At 26.8% G+C, this 21,430-nt stretch overlaps 2 protein-coding genes across 2 annotated transcripts; both read right to left on the bottom strand.

Annotated features, from left to right (window-relative positions):
* Positions 1-2,545: 2,545 nt before the first annotated feature.
* Positions 2,546-14,481, bottom strand: LOC145829758 (uncharacterized). The gene is made up of 8 exons (XM_082937626.1): positions 14,404-14,481; positions 12,834-13,274; positions 12,450-12,514; positions 12,007-12,120; positions 7,774-7,982; positions 6,027-6,071; positions 5,226-5,273; positions 2,546-3,008 (listed from the first exon to the last, which is right to left on the bottom strand). The coding sequence occupies exons 2-8, from the start codon at positions 13,266-13,268 to the stop codon at positions 2,707-2,709; spliced, it is 1,218 nt and encodes a 405-aa protein (XP_082793752.1). The 5' UTR covers positions 13,269-13,274; positions 14,404-14,481; the 3' UTR covers positions 2,546-2,706.
* A 1,020-nt stretch (positions 14,482-15,501) lies between these two features.
* On the bottom strand, positions 15,502-21,192 carry LOC145829904 (uncharacterized). The gene is made up of 4 exons (XM_082937776.1): positions 21,055-21,192; positions 20,607-20,739; positions 17,376-17,556; positions 15,502-16,169 (listed from the first exon to the last, which is right to left on the bottom strand). Exons 1-4 carry the CDS (start codon positions 21,174-21,176, stop codon positions 15,706-15,708), a joined length of 900 nt encoding a protein of 299 aa, XP_082793902.1. The 5' UTR covers positions 21,177-21,192; the 3' UTR covers positions 15,502-15,705.
* Positions 21,193-21,430: the final 238 nt, after the last annotated feature.

Here is a 21,430-nt window from a genome sequence, read left to right on the forward strand (position 1 = left end):
TATCAAACGTTTAACATTGTATCTAACCTCTAGCGAAAACAATTTATTTAAAATTATCAAACTTATTTTTAAATATTTTTGAACCTTTCTTCCTACAACTTGATAAAAAGTGTTAGTTTAGAATATTAATTAAGTTTAAACTCGTGTTAATCAAGTTTATGAAATAATACATTATTATTAAACAAACGAATATAGTTACACTGAGTCGTCTAGTTCAGATTTTTTAGTCAAAAAACTCAAAAATTTGTTATAGTTTGCCGCTTAAGCATTTTTACTTGTAAGTTCACTGAAATAAAAGGTTATACTAGTTTTAAAACTTCTACTAGTAAGCAACTATTTGTGAACTAGAATAAATAAAGTGCTCACACCAGTAAACATCATTAAGGGAAGCACGACAGTTTAAGTTTTAAAGTTAAAATCCTAATAACTTTGAGTTACTTTGAATTTTATTCCAACAATTTTTTTCAAATATTTAATATCGTTATTTTAATGGAAAGATCTTCATGTATACTTTTAAAGTTTTAGAATAGTTTTTGAGGTATGGTCCCTTAAAATTTTTGAATAGTATCGGTTGTCATGAAATTATGATGAAAAATTAAAAGTTGATTAATAATAGTTTTAATCTACATAGAAATATTAGAACGAAATCTCTATGCAAAACGCGCCAGTTATGAAATAACTAAAATCATAAAAGTGTTAAAATCCTCTTATGACTATTTGCACAAAAATTTATTATCTGTAAACAGTACAAAAAATTTTGTTGATAATTTTTCTTCACGCTCATAGCAGTTTGGATTTATTTTTTACTAAAAAGGAGTTGCCACTCTTAGAAGCAAAAAATGATAAGCCTTAGCTTGTTTAAAAACAAATGTAAAAAGAGCTAGAAACTAAATAAAAGTTTACTGGTAATCAACCTTAAATATTAAAAAAGATCATAAAAATAACCAAATGAGAAAAAAATAAATTTAAGAAAAAAAACTTCAGTCAAAAAAACTAAGATATAGGAAAAAAAAATAGTAGCTAAAGTTAGTGTAAGAAATTTAAACTAGCCGAAGTGTGTGTCAACCCTGTTAAAATTCTGTACATAAATAAGACTGAAATGAAAATTATACTAGTTACAACTATTTTGTAAACAACTGATAATCTAGAGTATAACTTAAATCTAAGCGTAAAGTAAGAAGAGTAGTATAAGGCTTTTGGTTTTTATTTAGCTTACAGGTGGTAACTTTAAAGTAAATTATTTATATTCATTTATATTTAGGAAAAATTACTATCTTACCTTATAACTTAGCTTTAATAGAAACCTATAAAAACAGTTTAGCTTTTCAGTTTTGTTGAAAGATAAAAAATACACCACAAATTGATATGGTTTTTATAAACTTTGAAAATAAAGTTCCTCTTGAGTCAGTTCCATTTCTATACTTTCTTCGAGTTTTAAACAATTTTATCTTTTGATGGTTACATTATTATTGTTATTTTAAGAAACTCAATTTATATAAACTATACCAAAACAAACACTTATTCAGTTAAAATTAGGTTTACTATTCTTTTTGACACTATCATACCTTAACATTATTTTTAGCCATTGTTGCAAAATTTATTTTACGAAATCAAAAAGAGCTTGTCTTTATACATGAGGTTTTGTTGTTTATACTAACAACTTATCTAACTCAAACCTAACTACTATAATATCATCATAAACTTAATTTTTAAGCACATATATTTTTTTTGTAAAACTACCCGCAAGGCTGAAAGTATTGGGGAAAAAAATTATAAACACTGCAGAATTAATATAAGTTTAACTGTACACCGTATGATAACATTTAATCAACTTAATCTTGTTAATATTTAAAAAAAATATATCATGAGTTTTTTGATCAAAAAACTAGACTGATATCAGACAACTATGTTTAAGGTTAAGCTAAAATATATTACTCAGACTAAAAGAGCTAAACTTAAAATAATTTTAAAAACTTTCAGAACAACTGACTTGTATCAGAAACTAAGTTTTCTTTTAAATTTTCAAGTTTAATTAACTTTCAGTAAAAATATTTAAGGTTAAAATAAAAGCTGCATATTCCTTCAGTGGCAGTAAGTAAAATGAATATAAAGTTAATAAATAAATTAACAAAATAATGTTTTTTGCATAATTTATTACTATTTACAATAAATTTTGCCTAAACTTTTTACAAACATAAATTTACAAACAAAATTATCTACGTTTAAACTTCACCTAATAATTAAATAAAACTAATACGTAAAAGTAGAGGTACTTAATTGTTTTAGAATTATATAGATATATTTAGGAAAGTACAATATAAATAAAGGATGCAAAAATTTAAGGATGTTTATAAACACTGATGCATTTAGCAGAACCTTATTTTAAAAAGTTTTTTTTTTGATAATTCAAACAACTTAATTATAATAAACATAATCAAATTGGTCTAAAGCAAAAGCAATCTAGTTCCTTTTAAAACTTATAAATATTTAACTAAAAATAAGTAAACTCAAAGTATTATAGTTCAAATAACAGTTAGAGTGGACATTTTCGTAGCAAAAACGAAATGCTACTAGTACATACTTTTTAGAAAAAGTAAATTTTTTTAAAGGGAAATAAATAACTTATATAGGGAAATATTTTGTTTTTGTTTCAGCATTTTAATTAAATCATTTAAACAATTTATATAAAGGAGTTTTGTAGTAAGATTAAAAGTCAGTAACATGATAACCCTGATAACTGTTCTCGCCGAAAAATTGATCCATATTACTACCACCATTGCTCTTCCTGTTCTTAAACTTCTTCTTCTTAACCTTACCGTCTTTTGGCGCGAAACTCCTCTTGACGTCATTTGGCGCGAAATCGTACTTGGATTTAGGCGCGAAATTGAACTTGGACTTCTGCTGGATCTTGCTCTTTTCCTTGTTGAACTTCTTGTTGAATTGGGCTGTGATGTCGCTGTTACGATGTTTGTTTTTCTTCGATTTGGGACTTATCGCGTCTCTGAGATCTGTGAAAATAATAAGTTGATAAATAATATATTAAGACTCTTAAGTGTAGAACGCTTATACATAATAACTAAAAACTTTGAAGTAAAATTGTGAAAACTTGTACAATTGTTGTATGACATAAAAAGCTTGTAAAACAATATTTTAAACAATTGTTAACACAATAATTAGAGGAGTTTTTCAAATTAATAAATAGAACAACTTTGATGGGACAAAACAATATTCAAATAGGTTTTTAGAACTGTAAGTTTATAAACTTGTACTTTCGTTATATGAAAAAATATAAAAAGTGTATTAAACATGGTTGCCACTGATCAAGCTGATAAAAATTTCCTGACTTTTTCCTGACTTTTTACAAAAATTTTCCTGACTTTTCTAAATCAAACTCTTAAATTAAACTTATTTTAAATACATAACCTATCACTTGAAACTATATAAAGCTTTAAATCTAATTTTAATACAGGTTAAAAACAACAGTTTTTTGCTGAATTCTATCATCAAACTTTCAGTACATCACTTAAACCATCTGTGTATGATTGATGTTTGTAATAAACAGCTCTATCAGAAAAATACTTGTATTATCACCTTATAAACACAGCTTGTCTGAAAATAGGCACAATTCTTTAGCATTTCCTAGCATAAATGTATCTAGATAAACAAACGACATATAAGGAACTTTTACAATTAAAACCTTAAATCAATAAGGAACTTTCACAACTTAAACCTTAAAACAATAACGAACTTTTACAGTGAAAACATTAAAACAAAAAAGAACTAAATCAAATACTGTTTTTTTAAATGTATGTACTAAAATCTATTTTCTCCGTTTTTTATTAGCACTTCAACCTCTTCATCTAATGAAGATATGGTTTCCTTCATCTGGTCTTAATTCCGCTTCAGTATACACATTAACTTGTTACATAAAATACTAAACTAACTGCTTAGTTATAAAGAACTCAATTATTTACTTAAACAAAAAACACTTTAATTCTAAAATTATGCTAGATAAACTTTTGTGTATATATCACAGTTTCACTTTGGAAGTGTCCTTGCTACAGATCATCTATACTAAAAAGCTTACAAAACCTGTTTGTTCAAGTAGGGTACTTGTTCAATATGTTGTTAGAAAATTTTTGCAGTTTTATAAAGGATATTTTACTTATTTATACCAGATGAAGGCATTGGAAATACTAAATATTTTTGTAAACTTTGAATTTTTTTTCTGACTTTAAAGGACTTTTAATTAATTTTTACCATTTGAAGGCTTTGGAAAACAAGGAATTTTGTAAATTTAAACTGACAAAATCTGACTTTTTTTTAATTTTATGAAATTTCCTGACTTTTCCTGACTTTTTTCAAAACCCCCCATTTTTTCCTGACTTTTGTCATTTTTTTAAATTTTTCCTGACTTTTCCTGATTTCCTGACCGAGTGGCAACCCTGATTAAGTTATGAAAGAAACTTATTTAGTGTATATCTAAACAAGGTGTTTAGAAAATATGTATTTCTTAGAAAGCAACGCTTACGGGGTTGCCACAGATCGAGCTGAAAAAAATTTCCTGAGTTTTTGATCGAATTCTTAATCAAAACCGATTCAAAAGTACATAAACATAGACTTAAATATTACTTAAAGTTTTTAATCTTAATTTTAAACAAGTTAAAATAAAAGTTCTTTTCCTGGATTCAATCATAAAACTTCCATTGCGTTATTTAAACCAATTGTGTATGATCGACGTATATATATTAAATAAACAGCTCTATAAGGAAAATAATAGTATATCTACCACATAGTAAATACATGAAATGATAGAATATTTTACTTTATTCTAAAAAATCTATTTGACCCTAAAAAATTTAGTAATTGCAAAATCAATTTATTTTTTCTACATGACATTAGCAAAGTTTATATAATAGTAAACTTTCATAATAAGAACATGTTTATTTAAAAATTCCTGATACTTTTTCCAAAACCCCAATTTTTTCCTGACTTTTGTCATTTTTCTAGACTTTGTGGCAACCTTGCGCTTAAATTATACTTCTGTTTTTACTTTATATATGAAACTAATTTATAATTGAACTGGTAGTTAACTACAAAAAAAAGTTACTAATTATTTAACAAAATGAAAAAACAAAAATTACTGATAAAATGAAGTTTTGCATAGGTTATACAAATAAAATTTTTACTAAAAACAGATAAATAAACAAGTACAAACAACGAACCTATGACTTCTCCATTCTTACTACTAGGATAAATCTCCTTTCTAAGATCTGTTTAATTTTAGTAAATTAAACTTTGAGTGTTTTGTGAATAAACTTTGCTCGAAATATGTTAAATTATGTTGATTAAACTAGTGAGGATATATATTTGTTACAGCAAAAAAAAAATTCAAAAAAGTTTTTAAAAACGATTTTAATCATCATAAATATTGCATAAATAAATATTACGTCTACAATATATATTAACTTTACTTCAACTTTTTATTTTCTAAAATAAAATACTTAATAACAAATACGTAAGATAAAAATTGAATGGTAAAACATATGAACTAATGCTATTAAATTTTAAATATAATTTTTGTTATAGAGACAAAGTATTAAAGTGAAATGCATAAAACAATTTCCTTTGGTGTTTGTCTTCAAAATATAAAATTAACAAGTTCAATATAATAAAAAATATATATGCCAGGTCTATTTGGCAAATATATATAAAAAAAAAAGTAAGCTTTGATTCACAACTTATTGATCATAGAGTTAAGAAATATAATAATATTTTTTTTATTCTTCCTTTATAATTTACAAATGCAATAAAATTGAATAAAAATATACCAGCTCTAGTAGCAAGTACATATTATTTTTTTAACTTTAATATAATAGAGTTATCAAATATAATAGTATCTTTTTTATGCTTCCTTTTTGATTAAATTATGCAATAAAAATGAATACAAAATATGCCAGCTCTAGTAGCAAGTACATATTATTTTATTTAACTTTAATATAATGAGTTTACAAATATGATAATACCTTTTTTATTCTTCCTTCCAGAAGAAGAGAGTTCATTTCTCAGATCTGTGGAAATAAATAAGTTAAAATAAATATACCACACAAATTACTACTAGGTAATAAATTCAAAATTATCATAATAAAAAATTTTGTAATTTGAGGTTTATCATAACCGAAAGTTTTTACTAATTATTTTCAACTTTTACTTAACAAATTATTATAGTTATTGTTAAATAGAAAAAAAATACTTTGTGGTTTCTCGTAGTCATCGATGTGTTTATCAAAACCTTGACAAACCAATATATTGTAAATAAATATTTATATAAAATAACATATTAATATAAAGTATTACAAATCTTAGGGTTTTTCATAGTCTTGACAAACTAATATTAAATAAATAAATGTATATATATTACAACAAAATTTTTACCTTGTGGCCTCCATGGTTGCCACTGATAATGCTGAGAAAATTTCGTGACTTTTCCTGACTTTTTACCAAAATTTTCCGGACTTTTCTAAATTAGTTTTACTTATATAAATTGTTCACTTAGTTTAATAAAATACTACCCAAACTATTTAATATAAAATTCTAAAAATTAAAATTCAATTAAAAAAATAATATACTCAAGTTACTGTAAAAAAAAGACATAAAAAAGTAAACTATATATCTGTTGTGTAAAATATTTCCTCTTATCATTTAGTATACAATTTGTAACAAATAAATATACTCTTATTTACTTTAAAAACTTAAGTTACTCTACAAAAAATACAAACAATAAGTAAACTTAATCTTGGCGCATATACCTCTCTTATAACTTAATTCATAAATTTAAACAACTTTGAAAAAATTATAAAGAGGTAAAGTATACACATTAACTTGTTACATCAAGTACTAAAACAACTGCTTAGTTATAAAAAACTCAATTATTTAAACAAAAAACACTTTGATTCTAAAATTATGCTAAACAAACTTTTGAGTATATATCAGTTTCACTATGGAAGTATCCTTGCTACAGATCATCAATACTAAAAAGCTTACAAAATCTGCTTGTTAAAGTAGGGTGCTTGTTCAATATGATAATAGAAAATTTTTGCAGTGTTATAAAGGATATTTTACTAATTTATACCAGGTGAAGTCATTGGAAATTAAATTATATATTTTTGCAAATTTCTAGGAAAATGTTGGAATTTTTTTCTGACTTTAAAGGACTTTTAACTAACTTTTACCATTTGAAGGCTTTGGAAAACAAGGAATTTTGTAAATTTAAACTAACAAAATCGGACCTTTTTCTAAATTTTATCAAATTTCCTGACTTTTCCTGACTTTTTTTCAAAACCCCCCATTTTTTCCTGACTTTTGTCATTTTTTAAATTTTTCCTGACTTTTCCTGACCGAGTGGCAACCCTGGGGCCTCATAATCCCTAACATCTTTTGTGTGTTTATCAAAAGTTTTGACAAATCAAAAACAAACGTATAAATAATAAACTTATACATTATATCAAAATATCACCTCGTGGCCTCTCATAATCCCTAACACCGTCAGTATGTTTATCAAAATTCCTGACAACCTAATATATTAAAAATAGACATTTAAAATATATACAAGTATTAGGGTTTTTCAGTCTTGGCAAACTAATAGTATCAAAACATATATAACATGTCAAAATTTCTACCTTGTGGCCTCTCATAGTCCCTAACATCATGTGTATGCTTATCAAAAGTTTTTACAAAATAATATTAAATAAATTATTTAAAAAAAAAAAATACCTTGTGGCCTCTCATAGTCCCTAACATCGTCAGTGTGCTTGTCAAAAGTCCTGACGAACGGGTTGGCGATGATCTTGTTGTACATGGTCCTCTGCCTGCAATCGTGCGCGAGGTGACCCATCCTGCCGCAATTGCAGCAACACCTCTCATTAGTGGGTGGTTGCGTGTTGGTGGTTGGGATGACCATTTGTCCTGGGGTGGTGGTCCATCTGTTGAATATTTATTCTAAATAATTTATTATCGTGAGTGATAGTTATTAGCATCACCATCAATGCTAAAGTTGTTGTCCGTCTAAATTAAATTAATATATTTTTATTAAGTTTAAAATATTTTTTCATTATCACCAATGTTGGTGGTTGGTATGACCATTTGTCCTGGGGTAGTTGTCCATCTATTGAATATTGAAAAAAGTTATAAAGTTATAAAGTTTAGTCAAGTATATAAATATGTTCAAATTAAATATTTTATTTCAACTAAGTTTCGGTGACAAAAAATTGCGACCTCTTCAAGTAAAATAAAACATAAACTGTTATTTATTTAGATAAGCTCTTTACATTTTAGTAAATTGAGCAATCTTTTTTAGTTAAGACAAATAACTATATAACTTAAAAAAGTAAAAAATGTTTATGTATCTAGTACTATTCATATATTTATTATTTAATTAAATGTTGGTTGGTACCATCAGTTCTGGCGTGTAGTTGTTATTAAATAATTTTTTATATTAAATTAAAGTATTTAATTATTAATATTAGTTTGGGTTGTTGGTATTACAATCAATAATGGTGTGGTTGTCCATCTATCGTGAAAAAGATTAATTGGTATAAATTTTAAATCATTTAATCAAATTTTGATGATCACAAATCTTTTTTCATCTTAATGATAATTTTTTTGTGTCAAATCAAAGTTTTACTACTAACTTGTAAAAGTTTTTTAAAACTGCAGGTTTTTTGTCCAAAATCCAAGGTTTTATATAAAGTTTATCAAATTCAATACTAAGAGGTTATCAAAAGTTATAATCATGTATGATTGTCTATCTCTTTGACTGTTTGAAATGCACTGGTTAGCTTTATAAGCTTTGGCATAACTGTATCTACTAAATATTACGCTCGTGTAAGCTATTTTTGTTTCATTTACTTTCAGATTGCTTATCATTTATAAAAATTAACTATACACTCAAGAAACATGTTTATATAAAAACATTAAAAATAACTGTACACACTTTGAAAAACAACATTTTTAACACATACATGTAAATATGTAATACATTGGTCAACCCAAAACAATAAACCCTGCAACAAATACTTATGTTCTGTATATATATATATATATATATATCTACTTATAATTTATTGAAATAACGATTTTAAAAATTGTGGAACATATGTTTCATAAAGCTTTAATTTTTCATAAAGATTTAATCATCAGCCAATTAAAATTCAAAATAAAAAGCACTGTACTAAACAACGATACAAAAGTTATGCAAAAAAACAAAAAACAGTATGACGTAATATTGTACATTACAAATATTCAGTACAAAAATCGATCTACCTTCTAACTAATCAAACAACTAAAATTAACGAAAACAACAGTTAATTGACTATAAAATGCTTCAAAATTTGTTGTGTTTTAAGAGAAGCTTTTTTATATGTCGACAAGACGATATAAATTCGCTCCTCTTATTTAAACAACCTTCCTTTTTTAACGCATACATAACGGCTGTTGATTCTTTTAAGCACAGCCTACAAACAGGGTTGTTACCATCTGCTATTGGCTGTGCTCTTTTTATCACCTCCCAAGTTAATTTAAAATCAATGTTTTTGCGCTTAAGGCCGCAAACATACTTCGAAAGCTCAGTTTCATTTTCGTATACACCACCTTTAAAGGATTTTTTATGGTTGGCATACCGAAATCTGAATTGAGTGGAGCATAAGCCGATGTAGAACTTCTTTTCAAGGTCAGAGTTAACTGTTGCCTTGTAAATGATGTTCTCTGACCGGCAATTGCCCCCCTTCAAATTGTATTTACAGCCACCGGCGCAATTACACTGATTTTTGATTGAAATACTTTTGTTTAAAATCCTTTGATTATGTGACTTAATTAATCTCTCCAAATTCGCCATACATGAATAACTGATTCGCATATTATGTTTGTTAAATATCTTTGATAATGGGTTATTTTTGTTGAAATGTTTTTTTACTAGATTTATAAATTCTCTGCCGATGTTTGTTTTAACTGAAGTACAGAATGGGGGATTATACCAAATTATATTTCGCTTTCTTTTACTTTTATTGGTCGTTTTGTTTTTTTGCTCCGTTGTTTCAAAATTAAGTTTATCATTGTAACCGCATTTTTTCATTATTAGTTCGTAATCTTGTTTTGTCTTTAAAAAGTTTTCTTCGTTGCTTGATCTTTTATTTAAACGTTTATTAATTATTTTTGGTATTTGGTTTATAATATTTTTTGGGTGGCTAGAATATTTATTTATATACATAATTTTTGCGTTTTGCTTTTTATAAGGCGTATAGGAGAGATCATGCAAGTTGAGCTTCACATCCAGGTAGTCAGTCGTCAACATTGGTGATTCAATAGTGACTCTGGCCCAATAGTGCCCAATTCTTCTGGCTTTATAGTTGAAAGGCTAAAAAAAACAAACGCACGCCTTCTTCAAGTCTATGGGGTTAAGAGTCACTATTGAATCACCAATGTTGACGACTGACTACCTGGATGTGAAGCTCAACTTGCATGATCTCTCCTATATGCCTTATAAAAAGCAAAACGCAAAAATTATGTATATAAATAAATATTCTAGCCACCCAAAAAATATTATAAACCAAATACCAAAAATAATTAATAAACGTTTAAATAAAAGATCAAGCAACGAAGAAAACTTTTTAAAGACAAAACAAGATTACGAACTAATAATGAAAAAATGCGGTTACAATGATAAACTTAATTTTGAAACAACGGAGCAAAAAAACAAAACGACCAATAAAAGTAAAAGAAAGCGAAATATAATTTGGTATAATCCCCCATTCTGTACTTCATTTAAAACAAACATCGGCAGAGAATTTATAAATCTAGTAAAAAAACATTTCAACAAAAAAAACCCATCATCAAAGATATTTAACAAACATAATATGCGAATCAGTTATTCATGTATGGCGAATTTGGAGAGATTAATTAAGTCACATAATCAAAGGATTTTAAACAAAAGTAATTCAATCAAAAATCAGTGTAATTGCGCCGGTGGCTGTAAATACAATTTGAAGGGGGCAATTGCCGGTCAGAGAACATCATTTACAAGGCAACAGTTAACTCTGACCTTGAAAAGAAGTTCTACATCGGCTTATGCTCCACTCAATTCAGATTTCGGTATGCCAACCATAAAAAATCCTTTAAAGGTGGTGTATACGAAAATGTAACTGAGCTTTCCAAGTATGTTTGCGGCCTTAAGCGCAAAAACATTGATTTTAAATTAACTTAGGAGGTGATAAAAAGAGCACAGCCAATAGCAGATGGTAACAACCCTGTTTGTAGGCTGTGCTTAAAAGAATCAACAGCCGTTATGTATGCGTTAAAAAAGGAAGGTTGTTTAAATAAGAGGAGCGAATTTATATCGTCTTGTCGACATATAAAAAAGCTTCTCTTAAAACACAACAAATTTTGAAGCATTTTATAGTCAATTAATTGTTTTTTTCGTTAATTTTAGTTGTTTGATTAGTTAGAAGGTAGATCGATTTTTGTACTGAATATTTGTAATGTACAATATTACGTCATACTGTTTTTTGTTTTTTTGCATAACTTTTGTATCTTTGTTTAGTACAGTGCTTTTTATTTTGAATTTAACTGGCTGATGATTAAAGCTTTATGAAAAATTAAAGCTTTATGAAACATATGTTCCAGAATTTTTAAAATCGCCATTTCAATAAATTATTTAAAAGCCCTTCAAGTGGGCTCAGTTGAAAGTGTTTAAGTTTAAACATTAACCTTATTTTATATACCAACTTATATATATATATATAATAATATAATATATGTATATATAGACCAACAAATCTCACTTGAATTGCCTCAAAAATCAGGGAATTGTGTACTTTCAAGTATAATTTATATATTTATATATATATATATATATAAGTATAAAACATAGAACAAACTGTTCCTCAACAAACTCAAACATATACAAAAATGCATACTTACTACATATTCCATACACAATTTATTATCAAATACCTGAACTGCCTCCAACTATCTGGGCATTGTGACGTCATGTGACCCCTCCTCCTGCACCTGGCGCACTCCATGTTCCAACGGGGCTTCCCCATGTTTATCTTGTAGGGACAGTCCCTGTTGTGAAAAAATGTTGCCATACTTTGTATATTAAATCAGGTTGTATGAGTATGACTGTAAACTTAATACAGAAGAAGTTTAGTTACCTGTACTGGTGAATATGCCAAAACATTAATATTACACTATTATTATGTTATTATGTTAATTTATAAGTATGATTGTAAACATAATACTAAAGAAATATGTTCACTTACTTGTACTGGTGAGATCATTAGAATATATATAAGTCAAAAGCATTGTGCAAAAGTATAGAAAAACATTAATATTATTATGTTGATTTATAAGAATGATTGTAAACTTTATACAGAAGAAATATGTTCACTTACCTGTACTGGTGGGATCTTGACGCGCAAGCGTAGCACGGTGGCATTCTGATCGGTTCCGGGCAGTTCTGTAAATTTTGTTGGTTATTTAAATTGTATTTACTATTTTTTATTGAAAGTATGCACAAAATTATAAAGCGTAGTTACGGGCAGTTCTGTTGATTTTAAAATGTAAGTTTATAGCTAATGATTTACTTATGCCATTAAAACAATACAAAATTTTCTTAAGTTAAAAATAGAAAATAGATTAAAATTACTATTTATTAACACAGGTGGAACAAATCAATTTGTTATTGTATAAAATTATCATACTTTAATTAAAACAAGGAAACATTGTTTTTTATACCTGTATTAGTTATTTGTATTTAAATTTATTAGAAAATTCACCTTCTGAGTGTGCCCGAGCTTGCGGCAGTTCCGGCACTGCTTGTCCGAGTCCTCGCTGAAAAACCTCGACAGTTTCGACTTTCGGACTTCCCCCGCTTTGAACACGTCGACCGGGTCCACTATCTGGTACGGCTGGATCTCGTCGTCCGAGCTCGACACGATCTCTATGACGTTGGAGCTCAGCTCGGTGTCGGTCGTGGGGGTTTTTTCCGAGGTGGCGCTGGATATCTCGATCACGTCGGTTTTGCTCAGGGGGGTTTTCTTGGTCGTGACAAACTGGGGTTTTTCCTTGTTAGTATCTTTTACAGCAGAGTTGTCGCCGTAGTGAATTTGCGAGTAGAGCATGTACTCGGTTTCGGAATCTATCTCGTCCGAATCTTCGTAGTCCGAAGCTCCAGAGAGGTTCCTCCACAAGTATTCTTCATCATCCTCCATCGGTATCTGATTTTTTTAAACTTAATTAACATAAACTGTTATATTTATTTTCGTTTAAATTATAAATAATACCCATAAATAATCTTCTTCATTCTCAACTAGCATTTGTAGGTTCTTACATTTAATCTTAATTTTCATTACAATGTTTAAGTGAGTCAATTTATATTAGTCTCGAAGTAAGATTTGAGCAAAATTTTTTTAAAATTATAGTTACAAATAAGTTTAGAAAGAGTAAGTTTGTAAAGTTAGACTTATCTGTACAAAGTACCACATCATGTAAACCTGATATTTTTTTTTTCTTATAGCATACAAAACATCCTTAAGAATTTATTTATTAAGCTCGTAAGAGGTGAATAAAAAGACAATTTATATATACTGCCGCTATTAGTCATTACATTTTTGCTTTGTGTTCAATTGTAACGATAAGGAACTTAAACAGTATAGGTTAGTTTCAAGGATTGTAGTTAGGTCATAAGAGTTATAGGAAGAGATTAGACTCAAAATTTTAATACTTATTTCACATATTATTCAATGTTAAATTTTATAAATTGAGTAAACATACATGCTTAAAATTTTTGTCCATTAGTAAAAAATTAAAGATGAATAAACTACTGACAAAATTAAGTACATTTTAAAAAGTATGTTAAATACCTTCATCATTATACATTGAAAATTTATGTAAAGACTCTTAAAAATAAACAAGAGTTTGAACAATAAAGTAGTGAAACATAATCTGAAGATAATACGCTAAAGAAACTGTAAGAGTAGTTTTTTACATCAAAAGAAACTACATTTGTATTCACTTGTCATGACGGTAATATTCAACAATTTGAACATTTGAAAACTACTACAAACTTATCTTTTCTCAAAATAAAAATAAAACAGCCTGAGCTACTGATTGGCAAATATTACAGAATTCCAAAAAAACACTTGCTTAAAATTCTAATAAATATGTTGTTATGATATTTATTATATGTTATTAATAAATAATTTTCTAACTAAATAAGTAGAACAGGATCTTTTACTTTAAGTAAAAAAATACTTAAATTACATATACTGTTGAATTAATATGCTTTTTCATAATAAAAAACTAATTTTGTAAAACAAAAACTATTTAATTAAAAACATAAATAACCTCGTTGTTTGTAGATGTTTTCCTTTGTTTTCGAAAATTATGTGATTCTATTTAAATTTTATACTATTTATAGATTCTGAAAATAAAATTATTGTTAAATAATGAAAAAAAAAGGTTTAAATAGACTATCAAAGATTATAATAAAAATATACATTAGATTTATTTATAGAAACAATAATTGAAATAGTTTCTTACTTATATTAAAGTTAAGATGTTTCAAACAAAATTCAGTTAAAACTTTTTTATTTGTTTCTATGTATTTTTATATTTAACTTTTTAATTGTATAAATGAAACAAAAAAAAAAGTAAAAAATTACTTTTGCTCTACTTTTAAAACTAATAATAATTCAAGCCTAATAAACTTAATATCTATACTTAAAGTTATCTACTATAAAATACAAATCTACTAACTTTTGTTACTAAAAAAGATAAACTTTACAGAGCTTTAAGACAATATATATAAAGGTCAAGGAAGTTACTAAATTCTTTAGTTTAAAAATAAAACAAAAGAATTGAAGGTTATAAAGCAAAAATATCCTAATGCTAAAAATTTATAACAGCTTTTGTAAAATAAACAATTAAGCATAATAAAAAGATTTAGAAACTACTATACATTTGAAATATTATCAAATCATAGTTATATTTAAATTAAAAAAATAATAAATACATTCTCTTTGAAGTTTAAAAAAAACATATATGTAGCCAATTGCTATTTTTTATTACTTGATATATGTTTTCATAAATAATTTTATCTCTAATTTGCTTTATGGTGATAATTACTTGGCTTATGCATAGTTTTAATTTAATTGATGAACTTTTACAGTAAATTAAGAATTAAAAGTTCAAAGAAAACAAAACTGATACATAACTATTTAAACACTAAAAATTTATTTTATCAAGTTATATGAATTTCAATTTTTCTAAAAATATTAACATATCAATTAACTTATATACTCTATGTTAATACTTCTAACAAAATGTTGTAATTTAAATTTTAAAAAATTATTAACCTCTTAATATATAAAGATAACTTGGTTTTAAACAATCTTTTAGTGCCAAATTTTTTGGCACTGTATACACTTACATCAGTGAGTCACTAAAAGTTCTGAACACCTTTCCTTAGAATCTTCAAACACCCACGTACAATTAACACAAGTTTGAGAAAGCAAAAATACGATATCAAACTAAAGTTTATCAGTAAAAATTAATTACCTATACTTAAAAGTCATTAAAAAATTTATCAATCAGTTTACATCTCACAGTTCAACTTACAATTTGAGTCAGCGTGTAAATTTAAATCTTTCATGCAATTTTATACAGGAACCTTCCTTGCTCATCGTAATAATTAAAACCATCCTGAGTCACTGTCCTGAAAGCCTGACTTTCCCTTGTTACATCATCCTCATCATCAAGTTCTATTTCAGGAATTTCCCCTTCTTCAAAACCTTCGTTTCGGCGGTAAAGTTTTTGCTCTTCCTCATCAAGCTCCATCAAGTTTTGGCGGTAAAACTCTTTTTCATCCTCATCAAGCTCCTTGTCTTCAAATTCTTCGATCAGATCTTCATCTAATTCTTCGTCCAGTTCTTCCTCATCCACAAACAACTCGTGGTGGTCGTCCTCACCGAATATCTCGTCGGCTTCAAGCTCCTGATCGGGCAGGTACTCCTCCAAGGTGGTAAACTCCTCGACTGATTTGTATTTCGGCTTGTTGCCGCCATCGTGTGGCGATTTTGTGTAGTTGCTGAACCAGTTGGCTTTGAATTCGCCTGTTGTTAATAAGTTCCTTAGTCATCACAACTGAAAAGACACAAGAATGACAGAACTTTTTTATAAAACAGTAGTAAAATATTTTTTTAATTTTATTTGTTTGTCTACCTTCTACACTTTTACTAATAATTAAAAAACAATTTTAACATGTTAGATAATAAAAAAATATTGATTAAAAAATTACCAACAGCTTGTATAAATCAATGCTTTACATTTTAACTTTCTTTTTTTAAAACTTTACTAAAAATTTTATTGATTATTTGTTGCATCTTTACTTTTAAACAATGTTCGAAATTGCTCAAAGTTCTAATTAAAAATAACTTTATAAACAACAGGGTAAACCAAATGTTTTTGGCAAAATTTCTTCAATTTTTCAAAATTTACTCCAGGTTTGTAAAAGAACACATTTTTGGGTCTATTTTAATTTAAGGTTAAGTTTAAGATAAAAAACTGTGTTAATAGTATTGAAACATTGAAAAGATACTGTAAAGCTACTACAAATGTGCATTTTAATAAAAAAACAATTTGATGATGACAAATTTTTTTCATCTATAATTTTTTGTGTCAAATCAAAATTTTTCTTCTTAACATGTAAAAATTGTTTAAAATTCTAGGTTTTTCCAGTTTTTTTTTTTTACTTCTCAAATTCCAGGCTTCAAAGTTTAGTGGCAACCCTGAAATAATTAAAAAGATCATTTTAAGCTACTAAAATTTACAAACCAATAATTATACAAATAATTTATAATAAATGCAAGTTATTTAATACACCATGTAAAAAAATACACTGCAAGTCTACTCAGATGAAATTAAGGTTTAACAAAATATTATGTGTTTTACTAAAAATAATTAAATAATTCAGTTTACAAGCAAAGAAGTAAATTAAGCAAAACATGTTTCAAAAGATTTAAACAATCAAGTAAATAACAATTCTTTTATGTAAATTAAAAAATTGTAACATAAAATAATACTTTTGGCATTACTAGATTTTATATGCGACTTAGTGTTCTTATTTAAACAATTAAAACTTAATTTGTTTTCAATTGTTAAATTTTAAAATTACAACTAAATTTAAAGTAACTAATTTTTCCACCCATTAAAATATAACAATGCACAAACACTTCAAAATATACTTTAAGTTATTAATAGGACTAGCAGGATGCACCAGGTTAAATAAACAACTTTAATATAAATTTAAATAAACAAACCGGCAGACTGCGATGAAGTCTCCATTGGTTCAACAGGCACCACCTCCTTCTTGTAGTAACCGGCTTCTGCCAGGTTTTCCTCCAGACTCCTCACCCTCTTAGCTCCGAGAACTTGCGAGTCCAGTTCCCTCTGAACGTTGATGCTCGGAATGTTCTTCTTCTTTACTATCCTCCTGATCGTCTGATGAATTAATTAAAATAAAATGTTTTTAACTACATAATAGTTTTGACTATTCTACTGATTGTCTGAATTAATTAAAATATTAAGTTAGAAATAGTGATGTACCGGACCAGGATCCGAGCTATTTTTTCAAATTAGAATCCGGCCAGTTCGGATCTGGATTTTTTTTTATATCAAGATCCGGCCGGAACCGGATTCTTAATACTCTAAGTTATTTGTAATGTAAGTAGCATAAAAACTACGATGTACAATAATGCAATTTTATATAACTAACTACTAACTAAGTAAAATTGTGTGAAGTTTATCTTTTATGTGTTATATCAAACTATATACTTTTGAATTTTGAAAAATTATAGTTTAAAAAAATTTAGACTAAAAAATATTAATGTCCTGATAAAATAATTAAAAAATAAGAAAGTTTATTATATGTTAATATTAACAGTTAAAAATAGGAGCTGGTATGTTTGCTAATTTTCTGAACAATATTTACTTTTTAAATTTTATTCAAATTGAAAGAACAAAAGAAAAACTTGAAATTGAAAGAACAGTAAAAAAAACTTCAAATTGAAAGAACAATAAAAAACACTAAAATATCTTTTTTGCTAAACTAATAAACTTTCCATGATTTTTGACAACCAGAATATCACCTAATTTTAGCTAATATCAGGGTTGCCACTCTTTGATTCAAAAAACTAACCTGAGTGATTATAAACTTTCCTGAGTCAGAATGAGGTTTTGAAAAACCAAAAAATTAATTACTTAAGCTGATAATCAGTAGAACAGCTAGCCACAAGGTTGAACATTTTAAGTAATGTTTACAATTAAGGCTATAATGGGGTTAAACACTTTTTTTACAAGTTGATCTTATTTAATAGAATACTATCTTAGCTACCAGATGCTTTTTATAGCTCTACAAAATTCAAAGTAGTTTTTGAGATATAAGTGGTCAAAGCTGGAGAGTTCTATAGGGACCTAACGGAAGGCGCAAGCTAAAAACGCAGAAATATCCTTTTAACTAAAAATCTATTTCCTCCTAGGTTTTTTAAGCTAGGTACCTCAAATTTTCAAAAAAATATTCCTTACATAGTTTAAAAGCTTTTGAGTGTTGGAATTTCAAATAATTGAAATTTACAAATTTAAGGTCTAAAATTCAAAAAAACACCTTTTTTTGAAAAAAGGGGACTTTTTCTCAAAATAAAAAAATTTCCTAAACTCAAATGATTTAAAATTTAGTAAAGAGTAAACTGTGAAAATTTGAATAAAGTTGCTTAAAAACTGTAGGAGGATATAGATTTTTAATGAAATGGTTTTTTTTGCCTTTTTAGTTTGCACCTTCTATTAAGAAGCTATTGAGCTGGCCGGCTTTGACCCCTTGTATCTCGAAAACTACTTTGAGTTTTGTTATGCTGTAAAAAGTATCTGGTAGCTAAGAATAGCTGGTAACTCAAATAAAATCAACTTGTAAAAATCAAGGTGGACCCCCCTATAGCCTTACCAATCTAAAATCAATTAAAATCAAGTTCTTGAACAAAACTAACTAGAAAATCAGAAAATATTGAAAACTAGATCATCTCAAAATCATTCAAAATCTAAAAGAAAACTAGCCTGAGTTTTTCAAAAAATCTTAAAACTAGATTGAGTTTTTATAAAAAACTAAACTAGCCTGATGCAGCCTTAGATTTTCAAAAATTCCCAAATATTTTCAAACTAGCAGGGTTGCCACTGTTTAAGTCAAAAAAAAAACTAGCTAGAGTGAGTATAAACTAGTCTGAGTCTAAAATTACTTGAATCTAATAATCAGTAGAACAGCTAGCCATAAGGTTGACAACCTGGTAGTAAAGTTTTTAATTTTACAACATAGGTAAAGAGTTGCATTTCTTAAATGTTTGTTTCATAGTTTAAACGTAAATAAATGTAAATTAGTCACATGTACAAAATGAGCCAATCACCGTAGGTGTTTAATTTTCTAACGTATATTCTGACAAGAATGACTCTTTTTAATTTACACAAAGTTTTTTTTTGAAAAAATACTTTTCTGTATGCTCTTTTTGACTAACTAGATCCAAATTGGCCGGATCTCTGTTAGGATCCGGCCTGACCTGGATCTGGACTTTTTATTTAAATTAGAATCTGACCGGAACTGGATCCAAATTATTTTTTTTCATATCTAGAGCTGGCCGGATCCAGATATCAGACAAAAAATGGCAATATCCGGCCGGACCCGGATAGTGAGTCGGGTACATCACTAGTTATAAACTATATAATAGTTTTAACTATCCTCCTGAGTGTCTGAATTAGTTAAAATAATAAGTTATAGACTATATAATAGTTTTAATTATCCCCCTGATTGTCTGAATTAACTAAAATAATAAGTTATAAACTATATTTAAGTTTTAACTATCCTCCTGATTGTCTGAATTAACTAAAATAATAAGTTATAAACTATATAATAGTTTTAAACTGTTCTCCTTATTGTCTTATATTTACAAAGTAATGATAGTTTCAAAATATTTTACTTTCAAAACTCAGCTCTTATAAATGAAAAATCAAATAAATAAAAAGTTTTTATGAGCTTTTACTAAAATAATTGTTTCTATATAATAAATTAATATTACTTTTAATTTCTACTTAAATTGCAAAAGTTATATTGTGAGATAAAACTTATTCATAAACAAGAAAGCTAATACAACTTTAATTATTTGAATTTAATTTTTTCTCATAGTAGGTAACTTTGCACTTTATTTTTCAGACCAAGCATACTAATTTGGTCTAGTTATAAACTATGACAAAAAATCAGTAAATTAAATAACTATATTTAGTTATTCAAAGTTAAGCAGGCTTTTCTGTTAATTCTATTGTATTGCCGATTAAAATTGAATCTAAATTGATAATGATAATTTTAAATTAGGTCAACAGTTTTTAAGTAAATTATATATTTTGAAAATGACGCATTTAAAAAGTTTATGGACAAGGATACTATAAGGTTTTTTTATTAAATTTTGATGAAATCATTAAAAAAAATATGTTGTTTTTAGTAAAAATTAAATTACCTCAGAATCAGTGTCAAACTGTGCTGCAAGATTATCATAGTTCCAAGCTTCAGGGTCTTCGTAATACATGTGTTTTATTTGCTTCATCTGTACGAACGTGAACTTTCTTTCCATGGGTTTGTCAGTGGGAGCACTGTGATAAAAGTTCAGTTTGTCATGTAACAAGTTATTTCCAGACTAATCAAAAACTTTTAGCAACCATACTTGAATTTAGAAACATTACAATATTTTAAACTTTTTTTAAAAACTATATAGCAATACTAAAAAATTCTTCTCTTTTTTAAGAATTAATATTCAAAACTAAAAAAGTTTACTGTTAAGTTTTTTAAAAGTTGTTTTTTTTAACATTTAAATTACTAAAATTCATCTGAAAAAGAATTTCAGTTTAACAGCTGAAAATGTTTTCCTTGTATAATAAAGTAATAAATTATAATAATAAAGTACTCACTTATTATTGGTAGAAAAATTATTGTTTCTGTTGAATCTTCTGCAACAGTATGATGTGGATGAGAAAGACAACTTTTGAAAACGTGTAGATAAACCAGAGATTAACTTTACAGTGTTTATCATACTTAATTATTTTTCTGTTGAAATTTTATAATTTAGTTTTATTTTTTAATAATAAATTTTAAATAAATGGTTAGTAACTCACAATTGTAAGTACTGTTCGAAATGCATTATCATTTACTGTCAAACAAGTGTTCAGTTACAAAAATATATTTTTGTTATATCCTGTAATATTATATTTTTATGTTGTATTGTTTTTCAAACATTTAAAGTTCATGACTAATATTATTTATATGTGTACAAAACTACTCTTGTTT

The sequence above is a fragment of the Thalia democratica genome, chromosome 2 (assembly GCF_965202585.1).
Source record: "Thalia democratica chromosome 2, ktThaDemo2.hap1.1, whole genome shotgun sequence".
Lineage (NCBI taxonomy): Eukaryota > Metazoa > Chordata > Thaliacea > Salpida > Salpidae > Thalia > Thalia democratica.

What these genes read in the sequence shown, in the direction of transcription:
- LOC145829758 (XM_082937626.1), bottom strand. Translation starts at nt 13,268, where the DNA reads ATGGAGGATGATGAAGAATACTTGTGGAGGAACCTCTCTGGAGCTTCG. An exon ending in TCAAGATCCCACCAGTACAG is followed by an intron (nt 12,121 to 12,449) that starts GTAAGTGAACAT and finishes TTTTCACAACAG; the next exon opens with GGACTGTCCCTACAAGATAA. An exon ending in TGGAAGGAAGAATAAAAAAG is followed by an intron (nt 5,274 to 6,026) that starts GTATTATCATAT and finishes AAAATTAAACAG; the next exon opens with ATCTTAGAAAGGAGATTTAT.
- LOC145829904 (XM_082937776.1), bottom strand. Translation starts at nt 21,176, where the DNA reads ATGATAAACACTGTAAAGTTAATCTCTGGTTTATCTACACGTTTTCAA. An exon ending in AATTTTTCTACCAATAATAA is followed by an intron (nt 20,740 to 21,054) that starts GTGAGTACTTTA and finishes CTTTTATCACAG; the next exon opens with TGCTCCCACTGACAAACCCA. An exon ending in AGTTTGACACTGATTCTGAG is followed by an intron (nt 17,557 to 20,606) that starts GTAATTTAATTT and finishes TTAATTCATCAG; the next exon opens with ACGATCAGGAGGATAGTAAA.